At 33.9% G+C, this 25,517-nt stretch overlaps 1 protein-coding gene across 2 annotated transcripts; it reads right to left on the reverse strand.

Annotated features, from left to right (window-relative positions):
• Positions 1-2,741: 2,741 nt before the first annotated feature.
• On the reverse strand, positions 2,742-24,020 carry LOC762801 (cyclin-dependent kinase-like 1). 2 transcript variants are annotated; one of them, XM_030998808.1, is made up of 10 exons: positions 23,925-24,020; positions 19,297-19,753; positions 16,988-17,109; positions 15,804-15,876; positions 15,126-15,216; positions 11,172-11,372; positions 9,104-9,186; positions 8,136-8,192; positions 7,520-7,654; positions 2,742-6,766 (listed from the first exon to the last, which is right to left on the reverse strand). In XM_030998808.1, the coding sequence occupies exons 2-10, from the start codon at positions 19,462-19,464 to the stop codon at positions 6,611-6,613; spliced, it is 1,086 nt and encodes a 361-aa protein (XP_030854668.1). In that variant the 5' UTR covers positions 19,465-19,753; positions 23,925-24,020; the 3' UTR covers positions 2,742-6,610. The 2 variants fall into 2 exon arrangements, with proteins under 2 accessions (XP_030854668.1, XP_030854669.1); XM_030998809.1 differs by having other exon boundaries at positions 23,860-23,963.
• Positions 24,021-25,517: the final 1,497 nt, after the last annotated feature.

Consider the following 25,517-nt stretch of genomic DNA (forward strand, 5'->3'; position numbering starts at 1 on the left):
CTGTGTGTGCATTTGTATATGTTATTTGCTGATAACCAGTGAGCTTTGTACATTTTGTGTTTTTATTCCATTTCATATCAATTGTTTGCACAATAATGAACATAGTAGACAAAGTAAGTTCAAAATTATGAAATAAAAAAGGAACCTCCTGGAAAGCATAGCTTGTTTTCACCCATACCATGGAATTGATTTCTTTTTGTATTGACAAAATTGAATGGGATTTTATGATTATAACGGCCAATTAATTAGACAATCATACTTTTCCATTTTTTATTCCCAAGATATTTTTATTGTTTGATTAGATATTTGATAGCAGTATGTTGAACAATTATATCTTTGATCTGTGCTCCAGGAGAGCTTATTGATTTATTAATTTTTTGTGTTGTTGAAATAAATCTTTATTCAGATACAAAATTATGAATAACATCATACATAAAATATTTATAATACATATTGATTTGATTAATGATTTTGTTTTTAATAGGGCTGAATAATAGCCGAATGAAATACTGTTTGTGTATTGTTATATGTATTGGCTGATAAGTTGATAACCAGTGAGCTTTGTACATTTTGTGTTTTTATGGTTGTAAAACTGTGTGCTTAGATTATGTATTTACTATGCTGAAACCATGTTGTGCTTTGTAGTTTGTACATATTTGCTAAATTCTAGATATACATATTTTATATGTTGTACAGAGAGTAGTATTTTTACAATGATTGTGATTTGTCTTTGTGATTTAACTAATCATGATTTTTTTTTATAGATTTATATATAATTAGGAAGATGAAATGGCAGTATTTCCAAATGCTTTTTTATTTGATTTGTATGCAATGCTATTAGCTAAGAATTATAGTGTGTGAAATAATGGCAAAACAATGTATATGTATGGAATCATGCTCGATGTGTACTGCATCAAATTTGTATAGCAGGTTTGCACTACTACCGGTATGTGATGTTGAATGTACATGTATCTTCACAAGTTCACATACTTGCTTGAACCTGAAACCATCCACCCACAATTTTGTGTAACTTCAAACTTTTGTGTATTTCAGCTGTTGTTGATTCAAAGAACTTTGTGAATTACTGTTTTCGTGAAGAGGTAGACAAATGAGAGATAAGGTCTGTGAAGTTTAGAAACTTCTCTCCAATTAGATGAAAATTTCTATGAATATGTTTTGTTGTGCAGTAGTATGTATTCCGTTTAATATTACAGTAGTGTGTGTGTTATTCTTGTTAAATATTCATCTTAATTGGTCCTAGTATGTAATCAGTGACTTGTTCCATTAGGAGTGTAGTCATGAAATAGTTGAATAAATCAGTTTGTCTGATCCAAAGTAAAAATATATATACTTCTTGAGATTCAAACCTTGCTAAGGAAATACCAAGTACTAAAAGAACACCTTGAATTTTTGTTTGCATCACCTTGTATGATAACTTGTTTTCAAACCTTTTGAAAAAGAAAGTTGGACATTAGAACATGTTTTTTGTAAGAGCTAATGATTACGCTCAAAAGTTAAGAAAGTAAGAAGATATAAATAATATTAATAATAATATTACATTTATAAAGCACCTTTTCATTAGATACAAAGGGCATATACAGTATATCTCTGAAACTGTTTTGAGAAACTGATCCCAGATTGACAGTCTGTCCTAATAATCATTTACCCAAACAAATTATCATACATTTATATACAAATTATGCCAGACCATCAGCAGTTGAGAATGTTGTCAAACTCACCTCAAAATCGTTGATATCAGGTTGTAGCCATGTCTAAAAATGTGTAGCAAATTGTGATTAGATACCATCTCATCTGCTATTCCTAGGTAAATTTTACAGGCATGGAAGTAGTTGGATGCAATGGACATTCACCAAAGCTTTGTGGCTTACACATGCCATTAAAATAACAAGAAAAGTTACATGTATGAATGTATGGCACATTGGAATGTATCCAACAAGAATGACCCATATATATGTTAAACCTTTGTCTAAAATGTCACAGATTATAATGTACTGAATTAAGTGCTACTGCCATGGAATTCTTAATTTATTATCCACGATTTCATCTACATACATGCATCCTCAATCAAAGCTATTAAATTGTAATCAAATTTTAAGCGTAAATGGCTTAATAGTTATTTCATTCACCTGTGTCAAGTTGGACAAACCATCATGTATGTCCAACCAAGTATTACAACTAATGTATGCAACTTCCATTCTGGTTATTGAGCTACAATGATATATAACAGGTGACTGTAATGGGTAAGCCTGTATAAATTTGAATACATTTTAAAAATGTTCTATTCTCAACTGCCATTTACAAATAGAATCAATTACTCACAGACTATAGCATGGAGTTGGATAATGAGCATTTTGGTTTCAAGTGTGGTCATGTAGCTAGTCTTTTACAAGAGATGTTTAGATTGAATGTTTGTATGTAGTTTGCAACAGTATTAATATATTTGTACAAAATATATTCTAATGCAATAAAACTGTGTGAATGTGAAATATACATGTTTCTTTGTGTTCTGTTTCAGTTTATCTCAATAGGGGGGGGGGGGGGGAGGGAGGAGAGTAAGGCACTTTTTTTAGATGCAAGATTTCTGCTAATGGGTTTATTTCACAGATTTTCTTATAATTAACTCTGGTTAATTTCAGGGGGAGGGGCAGTGCAAACTGAAAGAACCATCAACAATATTATCAGAACAAATCAATGAATACACAAGTTAAGACTAACAGAAATGACTGTATTGTGTTCTAGTTTATTTCATCTCTTCTACAAAAGAAAAGTAGTTATGACCAAGAAAAAACAAAAAAATCACAAACATTTCCTCCTCTCCTTTCTCCTCTCTCCTACTATATACATGTTTCTCAATGAGTTCATACATTCATAGACAAGAATAGATTACTAGTTTACTACATTCAATCCTCGATACCGGTTGATTCCATGGGGAAATCACTGTACACCTCAGAAACAAGGAATATCTACAGCCAGATGAACAAGATTGCCCTAAAGACCATTCAGACACGAGGTGGTAAACTGCCTAAAACAAAACTGCAAAATAAAATGACATAAGCGCGGTGCAAGTGACATATTGGATTACACATAAAGTGTATGTATAAGGGTCTTTGCAATTTTAAAAGTGTAGCTATTCTGTTTGTTTGCCTTACTCCTACTTGCAATTCATTTGCATGTAAAATGTTTTTATTTTGCTGCAGCGTTTTTTTTAGGCAGTTTACTGCGCCACGTCTGAATGGGGCTAAGAGCCTTGTAGCAGGCATAATAGGTTGTGCAATAATGGACATGATACACTACGCTATACATGTACAACAAAACAAGGAATACAATGGATATTTGCATATCTGGGTACTCTACAACTTCAATAAATATTACGAAAAGTTAAGTTTCATCATACTCCAAATCCTACACATTGAAATTCCAAGACGTCTCTTTCTCTGCTCAATTTTGAAGTGAAGAGAAGTTGTATTGTCCCTCTCAGAAGTCTCTTAAACATAAAATAACAAGGAAATGATGAGGATAAAGGACCAAATAATGATGTCCCAAGTCAAATACACAGTAAATCGATCTAGTCATTTCATAGTTTCAACTACACGATAATTGAACATTCTCCATATACGCATAACGTTTTTGGTACCAAATTTAGTAGGAAGTGCACACAAAAATATGCACATACATATACATGAAAACAATATCAAAGAAAATAAAGCCGTGATCTCATAATGGGTGTGTAATAGTCAATGAGAATGCCAATCTTGATGGAGATAGGAAAAATGATGCAGGCTTTTTTTATATATAATTGCTTGCTCCAAATTTGCAGTCTTTCAAAACAAAATCAGAATCAATTTTGTAAGAGCAGGTAACAATACCCGTCTGAGTTCAAAATAAAAGGCGCAATGTACCTTAAACCTCGAGTATCCCCACTGATATGTGTAATGCCTTTTCATCACTTTATTGGTGACTAAGTAATTTCTGTAGTACCTTTTAATAGTTACACATGCTTATCCTATAAACACTTTAAACATGAAAATAGCCGATGCACATAGACACTGCTATTTGTTGTTTATCCACACAAGAATTACTCAATGAAAATCGAAATTATGAAAGTCCACTGCTCTATTTTCTAAACTCTTTAGTTTATCTATCTACCTAGATATTAGCACTTCTATCTGGAGATTTTAATAAACAAACACAATCTTCATACTTCCTAGTACTAGATTTTTATGTTACAAGTACATGATCATTTTGGCATTACTCTCTAATCATAAACGATTTAAGAACGCAAATTATTGTTCAGAAGTACTATAATTAATGTACAACATGCACATGTAATTTAATCCCTTTTTTCCATTATAGAATAGTACATGACTAAGGCGAATCCAATTAGTACATCATTAAAGCATTATTGCAGACACTGCTAAAGGCATACAATGTACTATCACAAATCTTACACAATAATAATGATTTCAGATAAAATACAAACATTTTTTCAATTTCTTTTGCTGCTAATACATCTTAAGTACATCTAAAGATCTTGATTACAAGCTTTTTAAAACTGATTAGGTATATGGTTTTTAATACACACTTTAATACACATCTTCAGGACATGTAAAGTTCTTGATTACAAGCTTGTTAAATCTGATTAGATATTTGGTTTTTCATACGCAATGTTCTTTGTCAGAGGCAGTGTGCTTCAAATAACTCAAACTCCCAATAATAACTATATGTTTTAATAATTACATATGTGACATCTCTCATTGTAAAATACATTCTACATTAGTATAATACTATTTGAAAAAATCACTTGAACATTTGGTATTAAACTCTGACATCATTATTCTGTGCATAAACCAGTGGTACGTCTGGTTGTAGTCTGTCATGCTAGACATTCCAATAAACAAATTTGTCTGCAATCGGACTAAAACACAGAAATAGAACAAGAAAGGGTTGTTGTTGTTTTTTGGCCATATACAGCACAAAATATAAGTACCAGTTTACATGTACTTTTAACTAGTAAAACTTTACACAGTACCTTCATTTAGAGGATAGAATTATATATTAAAAAACAAAATTATCAAATTTCAGACAATAAAGCTAACCATAATTGGTGCTTATAAATAGCACTTTACTGTCCATCTTTTTTTTTGTTAACAAATAAAATAAACAAGAGCTACATGAATTCTTTTTTTTTCATCAATAAATTTGTTTAGAAAATACATGAATAAGTAGTCATAATCATATCACCTTTAATAATAAGAGTCACATTTACATAGTCATGATTGTCCATATATAAACAAAGAAAATGAAGAAATAAAAACAATTTGCCCCTACATTAGACTAATGTTTGTCTATTCACTAACAAAATGATCAATGTGGATTCTCTTCGGGTGCTGCTTCTGTAATGCTAGTACACACAGCTTGGCTGAAATCTGCCCTTTCCACATTTTTATGGAACAGGTGTAATAATTCAGAGATTTCAGATTTAATCACGGTAAATTGTGTGCGCATGCAGGTTAAATTCCTAGCAGTATCTTTCTGATATAAAGAAGAATGTATTTCTTGACAGAAAAAAATTGGGTTGGAAACTCAAATTTGCAAGGATTAGTACAACCCCTCAGATTCTTCAATAATGTAGATCGAGATGTGGAGTTGAAGTTGGAAGAGCGTCACCTATGCTTGGTCATTCTTCGGAGGAAAGGGGGTTTCCTATTCCTAAACTGTTAACTGATCATGTATACGAGGCATGACCGCAGCAAGAGAGTCCTTAATATCGTAATATGACAGACAACATGAACAACAATAAAATATGAACCCAGTTTGACCTGCAATGGGGCACATTGCCACAGCCACTGAACATGCTTCATCAAGTCTTTGACAGTGATGACACTTTGAGAGGTTTCAGCTTGAATACAACCTGGTAGTGTCTATTTAAAAGAATCGACACTCGATAAGTCAGAATATGACGGAAAATATCAAGGACAATATCAAGGACAATAGAGTTAGTAACAAAGTTGACCTGTAATAGGGTACATTGTCAAAGCCACTGAACGTGCTTCATCAAGTCTTTGACAGTGATGATGCTTTGAGACTTTAACTAGGAGAGGCTTCAGCTTGAATACAACCTGGTAGTTACTATTTAAAAGAATCAACACTTGATAAGTCAGAATATGATGGACAACATCAAGGACAACAAAATTAGTAACACAGTTGACCTGTAATAGGGCACATTGTCAAAGTCACTAATGTGCTTCATCAAGTCTTTGACAGTGATGACGCTTTGGGACTCAGACTCAGAGAGACTTGAGCTTGAATACAACCTGGTAGTGTTTATTTAAAAGAATCAACACTTGATAAGTCAGAAAATGACGGACAATATCAAGGACAATAAGATTAGTAACAAAATTCATCTGAAATAGGGCATGCAGTCAAAGTCACTAACATGCTCCATCAAGTCTTTGACAGCGATGACGCTTTGGGTCTCAGACTCAGAGAGGCTTGGTCTTGAATACAACCTGGTAGTTACTATTCAAAGGAATCACTACTCGGTAAGTGGTCACTCCAAAGGAATCTATGTTTGGTTTAAGGATTCCCTCTATTTAAAGGAATCAATGTTTGGTAGACGGTCCCTCTTCAGCAGCTTCTCGTTCTCTACTTTCTTGTGTCCCAGGTTCTGGTGACCTTTGGAGAGGCTTTCCTGTAAACCTTGGGAGTTCAGCTGAGGTAAGTGGCTGTTGTCCTTGCGAAGACCCTGTCAACAGAAACAGATAACCAAAATAAGTTAAGTCAGTTTTTCTTTGTATGAATCTTAAATGTACACAATAAAAGGACATTCCTTGTAAAAAGGGTGCTAACGTCACATAAATTCAATCAATCGATCACTCCATCAATCAATCGATCAACCAATCAATCAACCAATCAATCATCCAACTTATCAATCATCCAACTTCCTTTCTTCAGATGGATAAAGCAAGTACAGATGATGGATCTAAGCAACCAATTAACCTACAGCATTCTAGCAAATAAAGGGAAACAATCAATGAAATTTGATGTAAAAACAAAGAAAGGGATCCTATTTAGACAAACTGAACACCTCGCTTCTCACTGCCTTCCTGCTCCTGCAACCCAGTAAAGGCTCGTCAGATATGACGCATCAAAACCACAGCAGTGTTTTAATGACATAAACTGTAATACGCTTCACATCTGATAAACACAGAGCTCAGTGAATACATGCAAGTCATTTGTTGACGCAGTTGCCATTAATTTTAAACTTCAAAAACTATGGCTGAGTTTTTGCAGCCGTTAACCATGCCATATCTGAACGAGCCTTGAACGATGGATGAAGGGCAAAAATTATTTTTTCTTTATTTTTTGTCTATCATTTTTTTAGGGGGGGGGGGAGGATTTCTTTCTTTACCTCCAGTCTTTAACAGTGGGATAGCACTACAGATCAACAGGAATTTACAAATAGTCTTGATCTAGATAAGTACAAAGCATGTCATACCAATTTTGATCTGTGCCTGCGGACATTTGTTGAGTCTGAATGCCTGTCGTCCAGACCCTTATGCCTGTCAAAGAAAGGCATCTCCATCAGCTCTTGACAGCTTAGTCTGTCAGCGGGATCCATCTGCAGGCAAGCCTGTGAGAAAAATGAGATGATTGGTTTATGATAATGAGGAAGCAAGTTGTTACATTATGCTCTTTTTTTGTTCCACACAGAAATTGTCCACCACTGATATTTTGTATCAAAGAGTTCTGTGAAAGTAACACAAATTGTTTGAGAGCTTTTGCATTCATTTTATGCAGAAAAGTATTGTAGAAAAATGTCCCTAAACGTGTTAAATACACTGTCAAAAAATAAAATCTATAATTTTAATGATAGAGTTTAACTGAATAATATCACTAACATCTATGACATTCAATTTATAAATATCTATAAATATCAGCCATTCCCAAATTATAGAAACAAGCAGGGGACCAATATCTGACTGCCATATCAGAGCTGCTGAAAAGATTATTAGACTTTGATTTGACATAACATTAATAGAAGTGTTGTAGACAGTTTTGTTTTTCTTTATGTTTTTGCACAATAATGGTTAAATTAAAAAACGATATCTTACCTCCAAGAAAGTCAATGCAGTCGAGTTGAGATTCCTAACCTTGTCCTTTAATGGTATCTGTGGCACACCAAAACCATAAAACATATTGTTATTATCAAATATCAGAGAGAAACATACAAAGTAAAGGTACAATTATCACACTTACAATGGAAACATACCACATGCAAACAACAGAAGAAAACTTACAAGAAAACCTAATTGGCTCTTTAAAAGGTGGCTTCAAACAGATGTCACACGCGATACCCATTAAGAAGTGTTCTCAAATTAAGAGGTCAATGGTTTCTATGAACTTCAAGTCTATTCAAATACCTCTTGAATAATTTTTTTATTTTTTATTATTATCTGGAATATGATTCAAGCAAAAATTCATCATTTGTGAGCTACAGCACAATCAAGAATCTGAATCTTTTTGTCCCATGTTTATAGATAGATAGATAGATAGATAATCAAATTTATTTCATTCATCATAAAAAACATTTAGATACAATACATACAATATCACAAAGATATATAGTCAAAATAAACATACATTATGATCCAGTGTCTCTGCCTATGTTAGGCTTTTTCACATACCGGTATACTGCGGTTTACCACAGTAGTTTTTACTAGTGTAATAAATGAATGGCAGGTGAGGATGAATAAAAGTAGCAGCATGCACCAATGGTCCTATGTGTACTTACTTATCCAAGTGTATTAAGATACAAGTGCTATACATGTAGTAAGTACCTTTAAACCTTTAAACAAAAAACCAAGTAAACCGACAAGATTTAAGGTAGCATATATATGCAAGCAAACTTTAAGCAGTAAAAGGCAGTTTAAAATCGAAATGGTTCATTTTCTGTCAGGTTTGCTGCATTTCTATCTTGATCCTGTGTTTTTAACAACAGAAGAATATAACAAGTTCTTTAGAGATAGAAATCTACTCATTTACTGTTTACAACTATATAGTATGAGAGTGGACAACTTACCCTCCTCTCTGGTTCAGGAATACTCATGCCTTTGAAGAAGTGATTTGTGCTGAAAATCTTGGAATGTCTGTCAATCAAATCACCTGATCAGGAGACAAATTGGTATTTTAAAAGTCAGTCATATGATATGACCTTTACAAGATCTCTACAAAATATCTCAAAATATCAATACTCAAATTTAGTTTGTTGTCAATGCCTTTCTTGCGTTACTTTAAAGCTCAAATCTAAAGCTAAAAAATGGCCAACATATACAGTATTTCTCCTCTACATACTGCATGCATTATCTACCTCAGAAATGTATTTAAGCTTGGTGCAAACTGAGTGAAATGTCCTTACAACATGGGGGTGCAGAGATTTTTGAGGAGCATACATGTACAGTAAACAACTAAAATTATTCATACACATGTGCCCCTTGTAAATGTTATGCCTTTTGTGTTTTTCATAACTCAAGAATGAAAGATGGACTGGTTGAATTAGGGCCTCTGTTGAATACTTTTAGATGTCAGCATTAATATGTCACATTCTCAAGAAACATAATCAGGACAAATAAATATTTTCACATACTTAACAAAATTCTAATACATTGAATAATTTAGTTAATTATGGCACTTCTTTGCAGGTTGAGAGATAATGTTAGTTACAGTAAAAATATCTAAGTGCATTATCCAACTCAGAAATGTGTTTAAGCTTGGTGCAAACTGAGTGAAATGGCCTACAACATGCAACATATAACATATAACATACAACATATCATAACTCAAGAATAAAAGATGGACTGGTTGAATTAGGGCCTCTGTTGAATTTCTTTTAGATGTAAGCTTTAATACGTCACATTCTCAAGAAACATAATCAGGACAAATAATATTTTCACATGTATTTAACAAATTAGAGAGAGATAATGTAAGTTAAATCTTCTCCAGAGAATACAACCTTTTTTTCAGAAAACAAATTATCGCTCTGTATCAACATCAAGTGTGCTAAGTACTGGTGACAACACTGTTTAAAAGTACTGCAGCTTGAAAATATATCGTTTTAACTCTGAGATCACTTATATTCCATAGGCAACAGACTTTGCCGGAATTGTAAACAGAAACTGACCTCAAAGTTATCAATTTACTGCATGTTTGGACATGCCATCGCTTAAGGCAATGAATTCGATGTCAAACTGACAATTTCTGTTTACTATCCATTAAAATTTTCTTACATTTGGGACATGACTAGTATTTGTATTGAACCTGCCCAATATTTACAATGACATTATATTGGATATTTTTATAACACACATATCCACCACACAAGCCAATATCACCCTGGCTCTATCTGGGCTACTGATTACAATGCTTACAGCATTCAAGGAATTCCTTCCTACTGGTAAACCAACCATTCAACACACAAGCAGAGTGTGGCATACCTGTAGATTAATGTCTAGCCATAGCTTACTAGTGCTGTACCGGGCTTGAATCAGCCACAAAAATACACGGGAGCGTTGAGCGATTTAGCTCTAGTAAGCTCTGAAATAGCTTTCGTAAACTGAAAAAGAGCTCTAGTAAAAAAAAAATTAAAAAAAACAATAAAATATTTAAATATTATTGGGAGTAAATCACACTTAAACAACACCAAATTCTAAAAGAGCTCCCACAACAACAAAAAGATTTGTACACACTGGCTAGAACCTTCGACCTTCACATCTCCATTCAAGTGCTTAAAAACTATGGGTATGTTGCCATCAGCTCGAGATTGCCAAATAGCCCGCTATTTCTGATTTGGGAAATAAGCCAGAAGTTACAAATCGCGTCTCCATCAGCTCAAAACTCGAGCTCGGGATATTTTGCTCAGCGTTCGTGCATAGTGCCAGTCTTCAGGCTGGTGAGGACACACCGGACAAATAGCGTATGATTTTTTCGACCAAATATCCCGCTAATTGCAACTTGGGGCTAATGAAGATGCAAATTAGCTGGATAATTTGCGATCGGGATAGTTAAAATAGCAGGTTATTTGGCAATCTCGAGCTGATGAAGACTGGCCTTATGACATGGAGCTTGTTACTTTGACCTAAACTCTAGTTTACCTAGTGTTTGTTTGATGAGATACAGCTGATCCACGTCTGATCTGCCCGGCCAGAGCGCCTCTCCTGCTATGAGTTCTGCCGTTACACAACCGATGGCCCATACATCAACGGGTGGGCCATACACCATATCCCCTACCAGGAGCTCTGGTGCTCTGTACCATCGGGTCGCTACATAGTCTGTATACTCATCATCGGGACCAGCTGAAAGCAAAGCAGAAATACATACATGTAATATAGTGTGTAGCTGACAAAAAGAACATTTCTCTTACAGTACATGTACATGTACCGGTATACAGTTTAAAAGCAAAAATACTTCTTGAAATATTCAGTGATGGAACATTAATTGCTAATTATATCCCTCCTTCTGGGTAACTTTCAAGCAATTAGGATGGTTACTTTTGAATGAAGAGTTGTATTTCAGATGTTAATTTATCTCTGAAATGCCATAATTTATGACAGAATTTTAGACTAAATTTTGATACTTTTCAGAGGTACACAATATCAATACACAAAATGCAGCTAACAATAACCTTTTGGTCCCCAACAGAGTGGATTTTTTTACAGGTTCTTTTGTTTATTCAGCTACCGGTATTTTGAATTTTGACATCCTGCCACTAGAAAAAAAAAAAATGTATTCACTCTAGCCAAAAGCTGATTGTTTTATCTTACCCAACAATTAATAATGAATGAACTTTCACTTTTTTTGTGTGTGTGTATTTCTATAACAATCAACAGGGGTATTTCCAATCATATGAATGATTACATATACTGCAAACACAATATAATATGCTATCAATGCATAGTTTATTCATTTTGTTTTCACCTGCATGGCCCCTCACTTAGTTGAAAGGGCACTCTGTATATATTATTCAAATAATTAAAAAAACATCTAGGTTCATGTAGTTATCTACTTTTACCATATCTTGAAAATCTTGAAATCTTGAAAAGTTTAATTTTTGGGAAAAAAATAATGAATTCAACATTTTCATTATGTATGCCTAAATCAGTGTAAATTTTAAATCTTTAAATCTAAAGGTATGACCCGAAGTGATAAATGAAAGTTGCCTTTTAGCCATGAATATATAGCAAAACCCAGAATATGTTGTAATTCATGCAAAATAGTCTATTCTTATTAAAGATAAAGGTGAGTTCTGGTCATGCGATTGCATTGTGAAAGGAAAGGTGTGGAATGGATCAGGAAAAGTTGATCATGTAGCCTGTAAGTATTGGTGTGTACTGCAAAGTTCTGGAGTCATCAAAATCATAATAAATTTGGCCCAGTCTTGGTAAAGTAACAAGCACTGTACACAGAAAGATGTATATGGGACTACACAAATGGTGTCTGGGCTACTAACCTTGATTTCCTAATCTTTCTATGCTCATGACTCGACCAGTATACATTTTCTACCAAAATTGTTTGGAAAATGACATTTATCTGTAATCTTGAACATTCAGTGTAAGTTTTGTTTGATTCTGTGAGAATTCACTTTTTTTTTTTTACCAGAACTCACCTTTATCTTTAATGTAAATATTTTCATTACGGTAATAACGTTTAACCCAATCGATCGATTATTGTATTACGGTAATAACATTTAACCCAATCGATTATTGTATGTAAAGAATCAATGATGGTGGATAGTGATTTAAGGGGTAAATGTACTTTTGCACATTGTTTACGTCATACAACATGTGTATATGACAATACCCTATTTACAATACAAATTCGTGCATGCATGATATACATTTACGAGGCAAAATGAAAACAGAGTCATGAACTATTAAAACTTTGCAATGTAATATGTATTAAAATCATATGATTTTGTCATAAATGGAGAAGGGAAATCAGCAAGTCAAAGACAAAATACATATTTGTTTATTATATTTCATGTATTTTTGTTATATCGGACATTCTGCTTTGATAGCCTAAAAGTGGTAAAAAAATACATGTATAAAAAATTTCTCAGTCATGATTGCCTTGTGAATATTTGATGAAGATTAGGCCTAGAACTGATTAGTTGTAACCAATAATAATTTGTGTACAGAGTACATGTCCAGATACCATGTATGACAAAGACATTGTTTAAACACAGCAATGCACTAATGCAATTTATCATGCAGCTTCCCTCATTAAAGACACGAATAGTAAAGAATACACATCAATATGCAGTTTCTAATAATTGCTCTCAGACAAGAGCTCCGTATAGATCTTTCAACTCCAAACCAATCCACTTAAAAATCTAATTTTACACCAAGCCTTCATTCATTGCAAATTATTTCACAAACAAGCCAGGACTGATCAATTATTCTTAATGGGTACCCATCTGCAATTCTCCATCATGTGGAAATTAAGATCAGCACAAATGAGGCATTATCGTTTCCATGGAAACATGCAAACAAAAACACGCATGTTTGCTCTGCCTGGAATTGATGATTAAATTGCACGGTCCAGGATTATAACGACTGCAAGTGAGTAGTAATTTGTCCTCTCCTTTTTCTCTCACTCTCTCTCCCTCCATCTCTCTCTTTCTCTCCCATGAACCAGCCTACATCTACCATCATAATATATTTCTTTAGGATAATTAAAATATATGTTTTGTCAGCATGTCAAAATATATTGAGTTTTATAAATATTGAGCTTACATTTTCAGAAATTGCATAAAGGTATCATGAATTCATGATCCATTGAACAGGAATCTTAAGAATAAACCAGCATGTTGACTATGAGTAAAGTCTATTTATGTCTTAATGTTTTCATGATTCAAATAATCAGTTTTAATATTATAATAAAAAAATTCAATAAAAATGAATACCTTAATTACACAGACATGACCTTTTTAAGGAGAATGTAAGAACTGCTTCAATAACATCTTCAACAAATGATAAATATAATAGAATGAATATATCAATAATGTGCGATTCTGTCATATTAAAAAATAAAATTAGGAACACAATATACATGTTCAGAAAAACTGCTTTTTGTGCTTGGCAATATGATCATGCCACAGTAAACTTTCCAAAAGGGGATCTCGCCGTAATATCCCTGCATCTTGTAAACTTATAATTCCTCGTCATCAGGATAAATCCGCTTTTCATATTTGAACAGCTGTCTTCAGCGAGCACGGCATATCATATATGCCTTAGCAACCGTAATATCAAGTGCTTTGTAGTTGGCGTGGCAACATGATTGCATCAATCGGTGCCCACCGTGCTGGCTTGGCACCACACGTGCAGAGTGGGTGGTTCTCCTTTCTTCTAATTTCATCACCAGAATGCAAGAGAAAAACACTTGGAGGCAAAGCATATCTTGGTAGTGGAGCAGCTAAGCAATATTGATTTTTGAAGACATCTCAAGGGCGATTAGTTCTGTAGCACGAAAAGATAATTATCTTTCTTCCTCTCACTCTCTGTTGTTGCGAGGCACACATGCCTTCTCGTCCTCATTCGTGCATGGTTCCAATTTAGTTCTCTATCAGATCTATTCAAATACATGCATGCTTGGCTTCATTTCTTGTACTTTATCTTTGCACATGTTCTATCATGACTTTATTCAACCACATATAGGTATCATTTAACACACACACAAAATAACTATAGATCCAAATGTGAAAGAAGAGAAAAAACATTGTAACACAAAGGACATTAGAATGGACCAGTGTCCAGTTCACCAATGAATTCAAATTTATGCATACATGTACCACTTCAGTTACTAATACAAAAATTTCCAATTAGGTTGTCTGCCATATATAGCTAAAAATGGATGTATGGAATCTCCTTTGCTCATCAAAACAGGATGCCTTGTGATACATGAATGCAACTGATCTGCATGTACATGCAGGCTTTCAAGAGAAGTGTCCATAAATTTGACTGTGTTTGTGAACTTGTCCGTTGCACAAATACACTCAGGCTTTCATACACATGGAGAATAGATAACAAAGTAACTCTCATCATACTTACTTAATATTCTGGCAAACCCAAAATCACATAGCTTAATTCTGCCATCTTTGGTGATGAGGATATTTTCTGGTTTGACATCTCTATGAATACACTGAGATGAATGAAAACAAAGAAAAGAGAAAAGGTTGAATTACTACTGGAGAATATAATATTTCATAAGAGAAGCATATTAAGACATACAAAAAACATGACACTATGGTGAGTTTCTAGAGCTATGCATTGACACAAATTGTCACACATGTAGCTTCCAAGAGAGTTATGATCATCTAGATTCTCTATTCTGTGCATATGGTCTTTCTGTTAACATTTAATCTTAAGAAATAACTGCTCTATTTATAAAAATTGTGCAACAAAAATTATTGCAGGGACTCTTCAAATATAAGACTACTGTATGTTGTAAGAAAGGTTCTTAAATAGATTTTTTTAAATAGATTTAATAGCTGGCCCTTCAATTAAATCCTTCAGTGCTTTGTTTTTCAGTGTTTCACCATTCCCAGTACAACATTCTTCTGTCAATATACTTAAAACAAATATGAGTTACTTAGTGTACAAATACTATTCAAGATTTCATAATAACTTCACTTTATCATTTTATCAATATTTTATATTTGACAATGGTCAGCTCATAGAAGAAACTATATCAAGACAACCAAGCTTGCATATTAGAAATAAACTTACATTGTGTTGATGGCAAAAGTTGACAGCTTCTAATGTTTGGTAGACTATGTTCATACCCTGCCCTTCTGGGACTCTGTTGGAACAAAAGTAAATAAATAAAATATACAATTTAAAAAAAAAAGATCATACAAACACACTAACACACAAAATCTGAGTTTAAATTTCTTAATGATACATCATATAATCTACAGTATGAGTTTTTCAAATAAAAAAGTATGGACTATAAGGAGACAGGCAGATTTCCAAATGTGTACTGGTCAAAGAATATTATTTATTTTGTATACGTATTGCTTGAAATAAAGTAGACACATTAACACCAAGTCCATGGAATAATACATGCAGTCATGCGTGACACAGTGTGAGAGTGTCTACTTTATTCAAGCAATACTGTACTGTACATACCGTAAACATTGTAATTTGTTGTTTGCTTTTATGGAGGGGTGGCAAAGAGCTTTTTTTTAAAATGCTTTGAAATACAAAATATTCCTTGATTATAATATGAATACATACATAAATTGAAGCAAATACTGCAGCATACATGTATATTACATGTTCATCAATCCCGGACCAATTCCTCACTTTGACAAATCTATGGCTCAAGGACACATTTTCACAACAACCTCTACTAGCTTAGAAATTTCATTTGATTCCATTCATAATTAAAGATAAATAGGCCACAAGGGAATAAATAATAATTTGACAGTTATTAAAAAATGCCTTTTGTCTCCGCCTTATGTATTAAGCTTAGCTTGAGTACCAATAGTTGAATTCTATTTTAAGGAAAAGTAGGTCAAAATAATTCTGATTGATTACCAGAAAAACTGCTAGAAACTATATTCACTGAAAATAGAACATGAGTTCATGGACAATTATCTTACTGTTCATCGCTCAATACTAAATGTACATGACTGCTATATTTCCTACTAAAATTTCTGGCAGATATCATTTATTTAAATCTGTTTGTAATTCTGAACTTTTCACATGCATCATGGATGTTTGAATAACTATGAATAATTCATTTTACATTAATACTAGAACTCAAAATGATATGGATACAAGTACATACAATAAAATGTATCTCACTTTAATACTTGCAAGTACTATCTCTTTACAACCTATATTAACATGCTCATTGTGCATCTCTTATATAAACTGTAAGTGAAAGAAAATTGTGAAGTTCTTACCCATTCACATTGGCTTCTAATGTATTGAGTACTGTATAATCACAATATTCAAATACAAGATGAAGTTTCTTTTTCCTCCTGAAGACCTCTTTCAGATTAACAAGATTCTCGTGTTTAAGTTGCTACGAACAAAAGGGAAGACAAAAATTAAGGAGTATGAATAACATATATGTACACTATCGGTTTCCATTGAAAAACCATACGGTAGTCTTCTTGATTAAACCTAAGTTAACTTGGGTGGAAATCTATGAAAAATAGGCGTATGTCAAAATCAAATCATATTCAACATGTTAAAGTAAAACTCGCAAAGTGGACTATGATTTTATTACAATAACAAATTAAAACAAGTAATAGAAAAGGATGCATGTAGTATCAAATTTTGAGTAAACAATGTGAATATTATAAATTTGATTAATATCTCTTAGAATGTATGAACACATTCTACAAAATTAGTTACACAATATTTTATTCCAGAACAAGTGAAATTGCTCAGGGTTGATATCCTCAAAGAAAAATAGTAGATACAAATCAGACACTAATAAACATAAAATCAAGAATGTCTTTTCACTATAATGTGAATTGTGAATCATTGCTACAAAATGTTGACGATTCAGCACACAGCAAATCCATTGTTTTAGTCACCTTTCCGTCAAAATTTGCATTTTCCAATTTCCACAGCATCCATTACAGGGAATAATTTTCCTCAAATTTTTTGATTAGCAATTTCAGCCGATGGATGAATATTTAAAATGAAATTCTGTACATTTCTATGGAAGAAAACTGCTACACAAAAGATATTTTGTATAGCAGTCATGCAAAAATGCATAGCAAATTGCGATGCGATACCAGGAAAATTATTCCCTGCATTATTCTGAACACAATACTAATAACAGTAACACTCACAAATTATTCAACATCAATTATAAATGTATTCAGATAGCTGTATCTTTTTCTTTGTGAACTGAGGAACACTTTTCTACACGATGTAAACCTATATAGATGTTTAATTTCTGCCTCATAAGGCGGTGTCACACAGAGGCCAAAAATCCAGATTTGAGTTATCCTCTTAATTGCTGTCTGTCATCAATTATCTCATTAAAAATCCTCTAACGAAGCAAGAAAATTCTTCCTTGAAAGGATTTTTTAAGGGATTTTTCTGTGTGACACCGCCTATAGTTTGAAAATTAAAACATGAACAAATTTAAGGAAATGTAGATATTCCTGAATAAGCAATCAAACTTATCCATGCAGTGGTGCCATTGTGCCTTTGTGATACCATAAAGTACACATTAGGTGGTGTCACACAGAGGCCAACAATCCAGATTTTAGTTATCCAGACTTTAGTTATCCTCTTAATTGCTGTCTGTCATCAATTATCCCATCAAAATCCTCTAACAAAGCAAGAAAATTCTCCCTTGAAAGGATTTTTCAAGGGATTTTTCTGTGTGACACCGCCTATACTGTACCTGTACAATGTACATGTAACCTAAATGGTGGATTTTTATTGCATCATTGGAATGTGCATCCAAATATTTGCTATCCAGATAATGATTCAACCAAAGAAATTGCTTACAGTAATATTTAAATCTGATTGAAAATAATCATTTTGAAAAACCATGAAATTTGCCAATAATATTTCAAAAAAAGAAAATCACAGATATATACACATGTATGTTACAAGACATTTATGATCCCTATACCATTTTGCTAGGTTGAATTTATGAATACCGGTATAAATTGTCTACCAAGTACCAGGGGAAAATCAAGAAAACATTGTAGATTCTAGGATTTTATTTATAAGAACCCAAGTAATGCTAAATTTGAGCGTCTCTCCTGAACTTCTATAATTCAAACACGACTTGCAACTATAAAATTTACTTTCACCAAATTCGCAACAATAATTAACAAACAGTCTCATACTTTATGACGGTATTTATAACTTTTTTTCCTTTTCTCATGCCAGAGAAATATGTGGGTCATTCCATGAGATTGGAGCAAAAAATATGACAATGTCCATGGAATGTTGGTACGAGATCTTCTACAGTTCTACACAAGGAACATAAAATCACCTGTTGATGGTTGATGGGAGATATGGTTACTCAATTCTGGTATGCCACAAAAATTGCTCCTACCCCACGGTATGACCACTTATAGTTTGATGGTAATTCTAAAATGTGATACCTTCAGCTCTTGCAAGCACTTTCTCTTCAAACTTGGCATGTTCTGAATCGCATTTAATTGCCTTGTGGCAAAAATGTATATTGTAAAAACATGTACTTCTTAAGATCAAAGTATTTTGGTGAACTCACCTTCAGCATACGAATCTCTCTCAATGCAATCTTTTTGATGAGAGGGTCATCTTCTGACTCTACAAATCTCTTGATGGCAACTATTGTTCCAGTGTCCTTGTGCCTACATTTAAACACCACTCCATATGACCCCTCTCCGATCTTCCCTAATCTCTCGTACTTGTCCATGATTTCAGATGAAATGCTATGCCTTCCAGCACCAAGTCAATTTGTCTTTATCACGTCAACAGTCGTCACTCGCTGATTTTCTCCTTCTCTCTTATCCTGTATTTAGATTCATGGATGGACGGCAATCAGTGCTCCAGAGAGCTTTCACACTTTTCAATAGTACTTGACTGGCTCTGCATGTTGAAAATTTCCAGATAAATCCTTCCCACATAGAAGTTAGACGCAGAGCGCAAATTAAAATTGTCTTTCCAAGAATCCTGGTGCAGCACTGGATTACATGTAGGTTGACCTGTACAATGAAATGTTATGGGAGAAATGTTAAACACAAATAAGTAAATAACAAGAAAAAAATAATAGATGGAACAAATTAAAGAATCACCTATTTGACAATAACATTGGCCCGCTACATGGCAACACACCAGAGCTGCTATGCCGCAACCCGGCATCAAGAAAAGGATAATGAAAATATTGTCATTGTCAAAGGTTTCCTTTTGTTCAAACAGTAATATGGACTTATATGATTTTAGTTAAAAGTGAACATTTTCAGTTAAAATAAGTGTGGATTTAAGACTTTTAACACTGCCTTTGTATCTAACGTTATAACTTTTTAGTTCTATTTAGTCATTGGACAATCAAGTTACAGTTTAAGTTCAACTTTTGGTAGCCTACAGTATTTGGGACACAGACTCCCATTTTGGATACCAATTTTTCTTTATTTACATTTCCGCAAAGGGATTACCTCGACTCAAAACTCAAATATGACGAGCAGAACCTCATAAGAATTACCTTTTTTCACTGTCTACTTTAAAAATTCACTGTTCCTCGGGGGTCCTATTTTTATATCACAGATTTTGTTAATGATCCACACACAAAATCAATGGCCTCCTGAACTCAGAGAAGAAATTTGGCTTGGAAAAATGGCCTTGTTGTTGGTGTTATTTCTTTTGTTAGCTAAATCTCCAGTATGGGAGAGTCTCCCAAGCATGTTAGGCCACTACTGGTATGGTGGTGTGACCTTAGTTCACTATCTCAAGAAATTGGTAAGAGTTCGAAATCTGATACCACCAATGAAAAGAGGAACCTTAAATTATTCAGAGTTAACATTTTCTATGGAATTGGGGGTGAAATTATGAAAATATTGACAAAAGATCGGCGATTTTCAGTCTTTTGCGTCAGTCCCGGAAATCTTTTTTTTTGAGAGATGTCATCAAAATAGTTAGTAAAATGTGGTACCAGCAGAGTGTATATTTTGCCTTACAAAATACCTGGTATGTACGGAGCCCCGGAAGTGACATGGAGAAATTTTTTTTTTCTCGTTTTCCTGAGATAAATTCTCGTTTTCCTGAGATAATTTTTCGTTTTCCTGAGATAAATTCTCGTTTTCCTGAGATAATTTTTCGTTTTCCTGAGATAAATTCTTGTTTTCCTGAGATATTTCGTTTTCCTGAGATAATTCCCGTTTTCCTGAGATAAATTCTCGTTTTCCTGAGATAATATTTCGTTTTCCTGAGATAATTCCCGTTTTCCTGAGATAAATTCTCGTTTTCCTGAGATAATTTTTCGTTTTCCTGAGATAATTTTTCGTTTTCCTGAGATAAATTTTCGTTTTCCTGAGATAAATTCTCGTTTTCCTGAGATAATATTTCGTTTTCCTGAGATAATTCCCGTTTTCCTGAGATAAATTCTCGTTTTCCTGAGATAATTTTTCGTTTTCCTGAGATAAATTCTCGTTTTCCTGAGATAATTTCCGTTGTAAAATGAACAGTTAAAATGAATTGAAAAAATACAATTTTCTTCTAATTTTATAACGTTTTGGCATCTGAATGCCCCCCCCCCCCCTGAGTACGATGTCATATATATTTACTGTAAATTGCGAGCGAGCGAAGAGCGCAATTAACAAATAAAAGACACTAGTCTTACTCGTACAAATTTAGGTACAATACCAATTTGGATGATAAATCTATCTTGATTCAAGAACACTTTATTAACAGACTGCCCGATTACAATAGGGGACAGCCCACGAGGCCGACGGCCGTCAGCCTAGGGCCTAAATCCAGTTTTAGGGGGGTATTCAGTTATTCACATCACCTTGTAGGTCTCAACATTCAATTGTCGAAATTCGATATATTTATGAAGATAATTATCAATTCCAAAAGGGCCTTAAAGGGGAAGGCCACCCTAAGAATATCTATATTTTAATAAAAGGAGACAAATAAGACAAAGTGATTAATAAAAGTTTGAGGAAAATCGGATATGAAATAAGAAAGCTATGTAATCGGGCAGTCTGTTAATAAAGTGTTCTTGAATCAAGATAGATTTATCATCCAAATTGGTATTGTACCTAAATTTGTACGAGTAAGACTAGTGTCTTTTATTTGTTAATTGCGCTCTTCGCTCGCTCGCAATTTACAGTAAATATATATGACATCGTACTCAGGGGGGGGGGGGCATTCAGATGCCAAAACGTTATAAAATTAGAAGAAAATTGTATTTTTTCAATTCATTTTAACTGTTCATTTTACAACGGAAATTATCTCAGGAAAATGAGAATTTATCTCAGGAAAACGAGAAAAAAAAAATTCTCCATGTCACTTCCGTCAATTATCTCAGGAAAACGAGAATTTATCTCAGGAAAACGGGAATTATCTCAGGAAAACGAAATATTATCTCAGGAAAACGAGAATTTATCTCAGGAAAACGAAAAATTATCTCAGGAAAACGAGAATTTATCTCAGGAAAACGAGAATTTATCTCAGGAAAACGGGAATTATCTCAGGAAAACGAAAAATTATCTCAGGAAAACGAGAATTTATCTCAGGAAAACGAAAAATTATCTCAGGAAAACGAGAATTTATCTCAGGAAAACGGGAATTATCTCAGGAAAACGAAAAATGATCTCAGGAAAACGAGAATTTATCTCAGGAAAACGAGAATTTATCTCAGGAAAACGGGAATTATCTCAGGAAAACGGGAATTATCTCAGGAAAACGAAATATTATCTCAGGAAAACGAAATATTATCTCAGGAAAACGAGAATTTATCTCAGGAAAACGAAAAATTATCTCAGGAAAACGAGAATTTATCTCAGGAAAACGGGAATTATCTCAGGAAAACGGGAATTATCTCAGGAAAACGAAATATTATCTCAGGAAAACGAAATATTATCTCAGGAAAACGAGAATTTATCTCAGGAAAACGAAAAATTATCTCAGGAAAACGAGAATTTATCTCAGGAAAACGGGAATTATCTCAGGAAAACGAAAAATTATCTCAGGAAAACGAGAATTTATCTCAGGAAAACGAAAAATTATCTCAGGAAAATGAGAATTTATCTCAGGAAAACGAGAAAAAAAAAATTCTCCATGTCACTTCCGGGGCTCCGTAGGTATGCAATTTTCTTATATATTTTTTTTTTATCCTAGACTATTTCTGATAAAACAGCTGTAAACCCCTGTGCACTTAGTATATTCTTGTTTTTTAAATGATGTTTTCTTGAGTTGAACTTGAAGCGCATTCCCTGATTCGACATCGAACTCTGAGATTGCGATATCTCTGAAGTTATTTGACGAGAATGCGATATCTCTGAAGTTATTTGACGATACATTTTCCAGTTGCACTAATTTGTAGTCAAAACCTTTGCCGTTTGGAAATAATTGAAGTTAATGATCTAAATAAATTAATGTTAAATATGAGAAAATCATGAATCAAACATCATAGATCTAGGCCTAGACTATTTCATATTTTTAAAATCTCCGCAAACTTTGTCACCCCCATCATCAAACTTATCAAGTTACAGCCTCAGACTCAGAGACAAAGGATCACCTGCTCAAATTGCATATCATACTCTGACAAATCAAATAGGTCTATAGACTCTTAGAATATACCCTTAGATACTCACTAATTATTACCCTTCAAAGGACTTATCATTCGTGTCATATTGACATTGTCAATTGCCTGCCAATTTTCATCCAACCTGCTTCAAAATGAAGTTCAATTCTTCAAATCCACAGTAAAGCCTCATGATGGGCAGACTTTGTTAGATGATGGAATAGATCTAGATTAAAAATTACTGAACAATGGGCCTTTCGTGTAATTAATATTCGCTTTTTTGCTTCAATAACCTCAACCAGAAAAACTACACAAACAGCATTTTTATACAGGCACTTCCATGGGCAACGGCGGCTGAGCCGCGACCGACCCGCCACGACAGGGCTGTTATTATGCTACGTCCACAGCCTGGAGTAGTTCTTCGGCTCCACAGGAGGCCGAAGACTTCAACACACACATCGCAATCGCACCTCACCGAAATGATCCAAAGAACAGTCTATTTTCCAACCTTTACAGCTTTCAAGGAGTAAAATCCAAATACTCGGCTAAACTTAACATGCGTATTACCTGAATGGTGAAATATACAACTGCATAATCAAATCAAATTCCAATGTCAACATATTTTATCCTACCTCGCTATCTCTATTTTCGTGAAATATCTGGTCGCCATTTGCCCATTATAAATCTCCACGGAACTATTTCAGGCGGAAGATCGAGGATCTGTGTTGTTTTTGTTTATTTACACCTTCTTTTATATCATTTTGCATTTTATGATATATATCATATGTAATTGAATGTGGATTATACATTTATATTTACATCTCTTTGATTTTAGTGGCACTATGGACATTTTTACAAAAACTGTCTAATAAAATATGTAAACTACATTATATACCGCGCACGATTTTCATTTCTCTTTAGTAAACAGACCCCTCGGCGATTTGCTCGGCGAAAATGATTCATATTATAATTAGGGTTGCTATGGTCACGGCTTTGTGTTTCCTAAACATCAATAAAAAGTTATTCAGGCCACGAGAAAGGGGATGGACCAATGTTCGCAGTGATGCTTTGAACGAACCCCAGATTGGTTTCTCGGTTAAGGACAATTTTCACTCTCGTTTTTCGATGATGAAAATTTTAACAAAATTGCGGTACGTTTTACTGTCTCGTTGTTATTCCTGCATGCTCCGTTTATATAGCTGCTTCGGAGCTGCATGCACTTGTAGTAGAAGAGGGACTAGCGAAGATGAGGGATGGGATGGATATGGGGTGGGGTATAGCAGTTAACAACTAAATTATTCATCTACCCTTACCAATTTGTTCAGTTTTTAAGTATGTGAAAAAAGTATATGTTCCGTGATGATTGTATGTATCTTGAGAATGTGTCGTATTCATATCAAAGCAACCAGTCAACCTTTAATTCTCATGTGAGTTACAAAACACATCGAATTTACAAGGGGTAGACCTATAAATTATTGAGTTAATGTATATACTTAAAAATTGAAATCATATATGTAGCCTTTATTAATTCCACTGAATATTACACTTTCATGTAAGTTCTGTAATTCCTGCCGATTTCCGCGCCTCTGAATAGAGAACGCTGCATGGCTTCCTACCCATCTCCCGCCTCAGTGTCCCATTGTCAAAAACTCCCTGTCCCTTCAAGCTGATAGAAACCTGATAAACGAAACTTTAGACAAATATCCCGAGGCGTGAAGCCTCTTGAAAACCGTAGGGATTGAGGGCTTGGCCAGGTTGGGAGGGGAGGGGGAGGGAGGCTGAGGGGTACAGGCCGTAGCCACCCTATATAGTCGGATGGGAATAAACTACCACGTCATATTCTATTCATATGCTAAAAGCCACATTTTCCAACATAATCCTTTCAATCTCATGCCCTTTTGTCCGGACTTCGGAGAATGTCAAGGTAATCAATTAGCTCTTTGTTCAGGATTAAAACGGTTTGGAAAATAAGGGAGTTTTTTTTATAATTATTGCAACTGCATTTACATTGACAAAACAACAAAAAAAATCATAAAAAAAATAATTTCAGGCATTATTAATTTTTGGTGTGCGCTACATGACAAGATTTTTCTTTATCACCTCTCATCGCCATCTAAACATCATTGTCTCCCCCATAATGTGCAAAAGCAATATATATCTTGGACTACGTAAATATAGATTGAAGATCGTCCCTGATTAATGGGATAAGCTTTCAATGTAGATTA

Source organism: Strongylocentrotus purpuratus, unplaced genomic scaffold (genome assembly GCF_000002235.5).
Source record: "Strongylocentrotus purpuratus isolate Spur 01 unplaced genomic scaffold, Spur_5.0 spur5_scaffold_5, whole genome shotgun sequence".
Lineage (NCBI taxonomy): Eukaryota > Metazoa > Echinodermata > Echinoidea > Camarodonta > Strongylocentrotidae > Strongylocentrotus > Strongylocentrotus purpuratus.

Coding starts and splice junctions, on each gene's coding strand:
- LOC762801 (XM_030998808.1), bottom strand. CDS start 19,464: ATGGACAAGTACGAGAGATTAGGGAAGATCGGAGAGGGGTCATATGGA. Junction 7,655..8,135: donor CTGCATTGACTTTCTTGGAG/GTAAGATATCGT, acceptor TTTTTCTCACAG/GCTTGCCTGCAGATGGATCC. Junction 6,767..7,519: donor GCAGGCACAGATCAAAATTG/GTATGACATGCT, acceptor TTCTGTTGACAG/GGTCTTCGCAAGGACAACAG.